At 32.9% G+C, this 9,022-nt stretch overlaps 1 protein-coding gene across 1 annotated transcript; it reads left to right on the top strand.

Annotated features, from left to right (window-relative positions):
- The first annotated feature begins 228 nt into the window (after nucleotides 1–228).
- Nucleotides 229–2,402, top strand: LOC140176973 (agamous-like MADS-box protein AGL13). The gene is made up of 6 exons (XM_072208793.1): nucleotides 229–308; nucleotides 577–676; nucleotides 1,423–1,517; nucleotides 1,605–1,658; nucleotides 2,121–2,160; nucleotides 2,244–2,402. Exons 1-6 carry the CDS (start codon nucleotides 229–231, stop codon nucleotides 2,400–2,402), a joined length of 528 nt encoding a protein of 175 aa, XP_072064894.1.
- The last annotated feature ends 6,620 nt before the right edge of the window (nucleotides 2,403–9,022 follow it).

Here is a 9,022-nt window from a genome sequence, read left to right on the forward strand (position 1 = left end):
TGCATGTTAGTCTTTTCTATTTTCTGAACTGCAGAGTTATTAGCCAACTATCATTACTTATGTATATCTAAAAAGTGTAGCAATTTTTAAACAATGCAAGAAGATTGCTATCTTTGACAATAAAGATTAATGAAGTTTAAATTCTAAGCCATTCAACTAACAATGCGGTGCATATCATATATAGATACTAATTAGATCTTAGTAATTTTCATTGAATAATTTTTAAATATGTGTTGCAATAATCAGAGCTGGTACCAGGAGGTATCAAAGCTAAAGGCAAAGTATGAGTCTCTACAAAGGACTCAGAGGTATTATTCACTTATTTACCTTCTAATAATAATGATAATTACAATAAACACTTAAAGTTAATTACATACCTTTCAATAATAAATTAATAATATGGATATGTATGTTATAATATTAAATGATTGCTTCCACGAAGATATTTTTATATTCAAAAATTGTTAAATTGATTTTATATAGTAATAATAATTGAATTTATTAGCAAAAATCATAATATATAATGGAATATATATAAATTATATTACAAAATTTACTTGGCAATGTAAAACACAGGCACTTGTTTGGGAAAGATCTTGGACCATTGAGCATAAAGGAGCTGCAGAATCTTGAGAAACAGCTTGAAGGTTCTTTAGCACAGGCCAGGCAGAGAAAAGTCAGTGCAAACACCTATCTATTATCTTTCATTTGCTTCTTTCTTTTTGTTCAAATTTGTTCTTTGATTGCTTTCCTTTATCTTTTTTTTTATATATAATTATTTGGTTACTTTTCTTTGATTGTATATATAACATGCCTGATAATAAAGGATCTAAAATTAAATCAGTGGGTTAATTAGGGTACAACCTATTTTAACTTGATTCAACAAAGTTTTGACTGTTAAATTAAACATCATATAAAGTTGAAAAGTGAAAGTAAGGGAAAGACATAAAAGTAAAGAGGAGGGAAAAATGCTTAATTACTTGGTAATGAAACATTATCATGCAAAAAATTTAAACTGCTTTTTTTTTTTAAATTTCTTCTCAAAGCACTAAGTTGATCAACACAAGCAATAAATTGTTAGAAAAATAATTGAGAAATTTCTAGCAGTTCAGAAAATAGAAAAGTATCCCGTTTAGTTTCAGTTGACAATCATGTAACCTATACTAAAAGACAGGGATGCTTGTATAACGTAATTGTCAACTGTTGGCTCGAAAGTGTAAGTACATTTTCAAAATTTTGGTGAGGCTTGCTTCCGTAGCAAAGGGGAAGAAATGAAACAAACATGAACAATCAAAGTCTCAGGCAAGTTCTCAAGTTCTACTCATATTATCTGTTGATTTTATCTGTAAATAAATAAACGATGTTCTGTTGGTTAAGATTGTGATACTCTTCTCTTCACTTGACTAACTTTTTACTTTTTAGCTAGTTGTTGATGCCAATATAGACTATAATGCTCGGGAAGGGAGGAGCATAGCAGAGGTGAGCACCTTAATCTCTATAGCTGACAGAGGGTTTTGGTAGCTAGTGGATATTACTCAACCTATTTGAGTTATAGGTTTTTTCATCTAATTTATGATATCTTGTTTCTTGTGGTGAACATTTAGGCTTCTTGCACTGGCTACTTTATTTGCTAAGGGTATTAATAGTCCATATACTGTGTCTATAAAGATTAATATAAAAAAGGCTTCTTGCTAAGTGTATTCTTAATTGTTTGCTTCAAGAGAAGGAGAAAGATCAATGGGTTGTTGCTTTTTATTTTGGAGCATATATACGACTATATATTGCTTCTACTACAACTTTCTTTTCATCTCGTATCTTTCTTTCTTACTTGATTTCTACATGCATCCATCATTCGTGTATTTGCTTTTCTGCTGATCTCTCATTTCTCTCTGACCTTTTTTAAAAGAAAAGAATACACTTTTATTTTTATTTTTTTCTTATTGGGGGTTATGCTTTAAATTATTTTTTTTATTTCACAATCATCGAGTACAGGAGTATACTTTCTAATTATTAAGAAGCACCACCAGTTATTAAGGAGACTCCTGTTCTAGTTCAAGATTCTGCAAAGATTAAAGAAGCACCACCAGGTTCTTTCTCTTTTTCTCCTATTAAATTTGCAGCCCCAAATCGAAAGTTACTGGAACTAGATCAGATATTGAGGTGAGCTTCACTTGTGAATTTGTTACTTGAGATGAATATACTGTATATAGATTATGTTGTCACTATTTTTTTATTTTTGTCAGAATTTGATACTCAGAAAACAGATGAAAATGGAAAAATATAAGAAGGCAGAGAAGCCTGAGGCAGAGGATCAATTCATGACCCCACTGTTTAAATCAATGGACACAATAATGATGAATGGTTTCTATACAGATGAAGTTCCAATTTTAGAACCTAATTAAGCAACTTTATTGTATATTGACTTAATTAGAGGACAATAGTATATAGTTGATGTATCAATGCACTTTGTTGATGTATAGTTGTTACTTGTTATTATAATTGATGTATCAACACTTTGTTTATATTTTGAAATATATTGACTTGTTTGTTTATAGTATTTTTTTAGTTTGATAATACGATGAATTTATTTATTTTTTGAAATATTATAAATATTTGAATACAAATTAGATAAAAATTTGTATTAAATTTATATTTATTTGTATGAAAACAAGTTTATTTTGTAATTGAAAAAATAAAAAAATTATTTTACCTTACTAACGGATTTACAGACGGATTTTCTATCTGTAATCAGAGTGTGAAATGATTTTCCAAGGTTCAAATTACAGACGGAAAATTTGTCAAAAAATCCTTCTGTAATTACAGACGGAAAATCCGTCGGAAAATTCGTCGAAAAATCCGTCTATAATTACAGACGGAAAATTCGTCTGAAAATCTGTCTGTAATTACAGACGGAAAATCCGTCGAAAAATCTGTCTGTAATTACAGACGAAAAATCCGTCAAAAAGTTTGTCGTCTTTGGGAAATAGATAGAAAATTTACAGATGGAAAATACGTCGGTAACTGGTAAAAATCCGTCTGTAATTTTCCGACGGAAAAAAAATCCGTCGGTAAATAATTTCCGACGAGACTTTTACAGAGGGACAAAATCCATTGGTAATTTCATCGGTAACAAAAAATCCATCTGTAATAAAGACTAAATCTGTCTGTAAATCTGTCTGTATTAATCCATTTTCTAGTTGTGCCTAGTTTATATATAGTTAAAAATTTTTCAAAAAAATTAGCGTAAAAATAAATTTTATTATAAAATTACTTTTTAATTTATTTTTGAGATTAAAATTAAAAATTTATAATTTAAGATTTATAATTTATAATTTAGGATATTAATAGAATTTATTAGAATATAAAAATTAAAATCATGAGTAATGATAAAGGATAAAATTAAAGTGTGTTAAAGAAAAAAAAAGAAGCATGATAAATATGAAAATAAGAAATTTATTAAGTAATTAATTAGGGGTGCAGCTAATTATAGCAATTAGTAAAAAAAGAATTTATTAATGAAAAAAATTACTTTAACTCAAGAGTTACCTTAATTTTATTTTTATTCTTATTTACAGTAAAAAAAAAAAAACAAGAAAAATTCTAAATATAACAAAAATAAACATCTAAAATTATTATAAAAGTTTATCTAAAATTCTTTCAATTATAGTAAAAAAGAACGTATTGCTTTCGGATATAAAAATATCCAAAATCTAACAAAAGAGAGATATCCAAAATCATTTTAAAAGAGTTCAAAATCTAACAAAATGAGACATCCAAAATTATTGAAAAAAATCGAAAAACTAAGAAATAAAACATCTAAAACTATTAAAAAATTATTTAAAATCTAAAAAGAAAAAACATCCAAAACATAAAAAAATATAAAACACATAACAAAAAAAGTTTCCAAAAACACATAACACATACGAAACTTATTAGAAAGAAACTTCTAAAATTAGTAAAAAGAAACATCTAAAACTTAAGAAAATGAGAAGGGGTTCGGAGAGACTTAAACCCTAAAATGGTCCTGAAATTGATGTTTATTCACTAAAATCGTCCCTTAAATTTTAATTGCATTAATTACGTCCTTGAAATTGACAAAAGTGCATTATGTTAGTTTCAACTCGTTTTAATTTCCATTAATAGTGTGATGATATGGCTTGATGACGTGAACTATTAGTGACATGTGTCACTATGGTTTAACCACATGTAATTGTATGATAATGTGTCACAATGCTGATGTGGACAGTTGAGCCACGTGTCACACTACTATTTGAACACATGCCAATTTGTATCACGTGTTGCAATTGTATTCATCTACGTGTATGTCATCATTGTAGATGTACCAAATTAGTCACTCACTTGTACTAAATGACTCATTTTAGTCTCTAAAATCAAATATCATGCACCAAACTAGGCACTTCACTATTTTTTTCTCCTTTTTCTTATAAATTGATCAAAATTCTTAATATCTTTGAATGCATTAATTTTAATTCTATTTTTCACATGTTGTTTACATACAAGTTTTTTATATAAATTTTTTTCTTACAAGTACCCCTAACCATCGTGTTGTGTAAAATCCGGTTTAACCGTAATTAATTAAATAATAAATTAGATATGAGTGAAAATGGTTAGAAAAATTAACAATCGGAATTTAATAATTTAAATATGATATTTGGATTCAGTGAATTTTTCTGAGTCGAAAAACATAGTTTTCTGCGTAAAAATGCGCACTAAAATTTTGACCGGTAATACCGGTTGAGATCTGTCTGGTACTGCAGCTGAGAGAATTGATTATAAGTAAATGAGTTTAAGAAATTAGGAATTATAATCAGGGAAGATAGAAATATTTAAAGTGCGACTTAGAGCGCTAATCTTAAAGGTTTTGGCCTAGAATTAGGCCAACAGACATAAATAAGTGAACCGGGCCCAAGTGAGCTAAGACCCAACATATATAAATATTAGTTATGAGAATTTCATCTCATTTACCCTAAAGGAAGAGGGTAGGGGCGCAGTTTTGGAGAAGAGAGAAGAGAGGAGAAAACCTAATCCACGTTCCAACTTCAAATCACCATAACTTTCTCTCCGGAACTCCGATTGACTAGCCGTTTGCGGCCACGCATCACTCTTCTTATTCTCTACAATTCTATCTAAGTTTTATGGTGAGTATTCTACTGTTCTCTGTCCAGTTTTCGTTTTCCTCTTTAAATTCGAATTTAGTTTGGCTTTTGAAGAAATCTTGTGATTTTGGTTATTTAAGAGTGCTCTAGTATGAGTCATGGGTGATATTTATCATAAACTTCAGTAGTTTAAGGTAAAAAACCCTCCAACCCTTGTGATTTATCATTTTCATAAACCCTAAGTTGATGTATATATGTGAAATTAGTTATGTTAGTGTATTTGGTAATTTTGGTACACAATTGGGAGGTTGGTGTTGCTTGTAGAGCTTGGTGAGGCTTGGAGCTAAGGGTTGGTGGAGATTTCTAAAGAAGAGGCTTAATTGGTTTGGCTTCAAGAGGTACGGTTTAAGTTTCATTTAAGTACCGTGTGGTATGATGAGAATTCCTAGGCTAGATGCCCCTAGGATTAAGTTTGGATTGTGTAAATGGTTATTGCTAATATGTATAGTTGATATGTAATGTAAATTAATGATTGGGTTGAGAATTGTGTGAATTATATGTTTAGTGTGTTGAGAATTTGATGAATTGGATAGTGAATATTGGTTTGTACAATGTGCATTTAAATTGTGAATTTGGGCCGGAAGCCGAGAATTTTGGGCTGGAGGCCGGAAAGAGTTAAGGAAGGTAAGTTGATGTGTGTATTGTGTGATGATATAAGAGATTGGATGAATTTTTGATATTGAATGTATGAGTAATTGGTTTCGTTATCGAACAATAAGGTTTGAGGAAATTGAGGTATGGAATTTGATAGTTTTAGGTGAAATTGTATAGAGGAGGTAGGTTTGGTTTAGTTGAGTGTAATTATGTGAATGTGGTTGGGTTGTGGTCATTTGGATGAGTGCAAATGAATTTGGCTTGTGAACATTGAAAAAATTAGTGATTTATATGTTTGGGTAGAACTAATTTTTGGCCAACTTCGGCGGTCCGTAACATGGTCCACGGAGTTTGGAATCCTTCAAAAATGAATTTTTATGAAAGTTTATTTAAAGATCTTTCCAATGGTTCAGAAATGGTTGAAAAAGGAATTTTGTAGAAGAAGTTATGTGTGTTGAAAATTTGGGGTTTAAAAGTGTAATTCTGCAACTTTTTAACTTGGTAAAAATTTTGGAAAAATCGTGCTTCCACGCGCACGCGTGGCCGACGTGCACGCATCAGTCTCAATTTTTACTCACCCACGCGTGCGCCTGGCCGACGCTGCACTGATGCAAATGCCCCATAAAAAATCTCAAGAGTTGTGTGGATATTGTGCTGGTTTTATACGTGGAGCACAAAACGCACCACGCGTACGCGTGGCTGACGCGTTCGCGTTGCTCTGCTTTTCTGACTACCACGCATGCGCGCGGGCAATGCGCACGCGTCACGTTGTTTTTCTAGCTTCCACGCATGCGCATGGGCAACGCACACGCGTGACCCTATTTTAAGCAAAAGTTGGTTTTTAAAGCCGAATTTCAGACTTCTAAGCCTCCATTTTCATCCTTTAGGTCCTAAATATTTATAGAATGCCTAGTAATGAAAAGAAGCTATGACATGTGGTAACTTGTGAATGAAGTAAGGGAAGAATCAATGATAAATGATGAGTGATGATGATTGTATATGTTGCTAAGGATGATGGTGAGGGTGCTGTATATGTTATGAGTCAGATGACTGTGACAAGCATTGAAATATGGCTAAATATGTATATGTATATGATTAATGACTAAACGATTATGATTGATTGAGGAAGCTTGAACATGTGGCAAGTATGCCGGAGATGCATCTATGATTAATGAATGTGGTAAATGAATAATGATGGAAAGTGTTGAAAGTAACGTGTGACCCCGGATAGTAGGCAGTGGTGTTGTCCACTTGCTCCGGGTATGAGATGGGAAAGGAGGATTATGATAAATGAGTTTAATTATTGAGTTTTGAATAAATGTGTATCTGTGATACCTGGGTAGTAGCAAGGGTCGTGGTTCGTCCTGCTTGCTCCGGGTCATTGTCTGAGAATTGATAATAATGAAGGGTGATTATGAATAAATGTGTATTTGTGAGACCTGGGTAGTAGTAAGGGTGGTGGTTCATCCCGCTTGCTCTAGGTTAATGCTTGAGATTTGATAACAACGATGATTGATTTTAAACTGAATGAATGTATATTTTGAGATCCTGAGAAGTAGCAAGGGTTGTGGTTTGTCCCACTTGCTCCAGGTCAAAGATTGTGACGCCTAGGTAGTAGCGGCAGTAGTGGTGATTCCATTCGCTCTAAGTTGAGCTTTTAAACACCTGCCTGGGTAGTAGCCGCAGTAGTGGTTATTCCGCTGACTCTAGGTTGAGCGGGTAGTAGCAAGGGGTTGTAGCTCAAACATACATTCTCCGTGATAGGTGTTTCTGTCCATGGTTAGCTACCAGAATGTGTCGGATTGCCTATATAATTGACAGATGATATCATCAGCCTTAGGGCAGGCATACATAATTTTGCATATGTTTGAATTGTTTGGGTTTGCCTATTTGTTTGGGTTGCTGTATCATATATGCTATGTTATTTGACTAAATGCTACCTGTTCTACTTGTACCTTAATTGTGTATTACATGTCTGTATTGCTTGTGTTTGTACAACTGAGAGGTCCCTCATGCTGGTGTCGGTTGACGCTGAGGGCTATTCTTGATGAGATGAGTTAATGATGTAATTGAATAATGATGATGATTATTGAATGAGGTAACTGAGCTCCCTGGGTAGACGCAGCGAAGTGATTTCACTGCTCTAGCTCCAGGTGAGGATATGATGTGTTGATATAGAATTGTTGAGACAGAACAACTGGTGATGGTTTTGTTTATGATTCTGATTTTGATTCGTTGGAGAGTTAAAAAGTTAGGAAGCATGAGGAAGATGAATTAGATTTAGTATTCCCTTATGACAGTTGTCTGTTTATGAATTAGCAATAACATAGGGTGAATATTTGGTGAAATGAAGTTTAGGATGCTTAGTGAGTTTTTATTGCAGTGCATTGTATTTATTTGGCACTTTTACCATACTGGAAATCCATGGGTCGGGGGTTCTCATTCCGTATATATCTCTTGTTTTTTATATGCAGGTTCAGGTGCTCAGAAGTGAGTTGTGGTTCATTTGAGGGATGGCGAAGATCTTTATATTCTCTACTTTATATTTTGCTTAGAATCTCTCCACCTTTGTTTTGAAGAACTTATATTATGTATTGAACTCTTTTAAACTTGCCTATAGAGGCTCTTATGTTTCTTTTGGGAGAGATTAGGAGATTTTGTTGTCAGCTACTGTCATGATGTACCCTAGTCGACCTAAACTTCGTGGGTCGCGACTAGTCCTTCTCTTATTCTTCTTTATGCCTTTATCTGTATATCGCTTTTTGACTTCACGCTTTATCTCTTAGTTGTCGATGCATGAGTGACACAACTTCACGAATTTATTTGTACTCTTTTCAAACTTCTCGATTAATACTGCTTTCAAATATACTTATAACTATATGTTAAAAATCCACCTGAGAGTCGTACTACCGTAATATCATTGACTTATTATGACTCGAGCATAAGGATTTGGACATTAGAGTGTTACATTATGGTATCAGAGCAGTTCGTCCTCGTGAACCTGAATGATGGAACTGCTTATGCTTCAATGCATACTCTGAGTCTGTTCCTGTGCTAGTTAGGGTATCTAACCGATACATCTAGCATGAAATCCATGAGTGTACCTTTGGTACTTTAAAGTACTATACTTCTAATATCGAGACTGATCAAGTTGATATCGTTTGTTTCTTGTGTATAGGGACCAGATGGCGCCTCGTGGACGCGGTCGAGGCCGTGAGAGAGGTCGTACTAGTACTCAGGGACGGAAAACC

Source organism: Arachis hypogaea, chromosome 2 (genome assembly GCF_003086295.3).
Source record: "Arachis hypogaea cultivar Tifrunner chromosome 2, arahy.Tifrunner.gnm2.J5K5, whole genome shotgun sequence".
In the NCBI taxonomy this organism is placed as follows: domain Eukaryota; kingdom Viridiplantae; phylum Streptophyta; class Magnoliopsida; order Fabales; family Fabaceae; genus Arachis; species Arachis hypogaea.

Excerpts from the sequence above, each read along its gene's own strand:
- LOC140176973 (XM_072208793.1), top strand. The coding sequence starts at position 229 with ATGTGTTGCAATAATCAGAGCTGGTACCAGGAGGTATCAAAGCTAAAG. Across the intron at positions 309-576 it reads TCTCTACAAAGGACTCAGAG|GCACTTGTTTGGGAAAGATC; the intron begins GTATTATTCACT and ends TGTAAAACACAG. Across the intron at positions 677-1,422 it reads CACAGGCCAGGCAGAGAAAA|CTAGTTGTTGATGCCAATAT; the intron begins GTCAGTGCAAAC and ends TTTACTTTTTAG.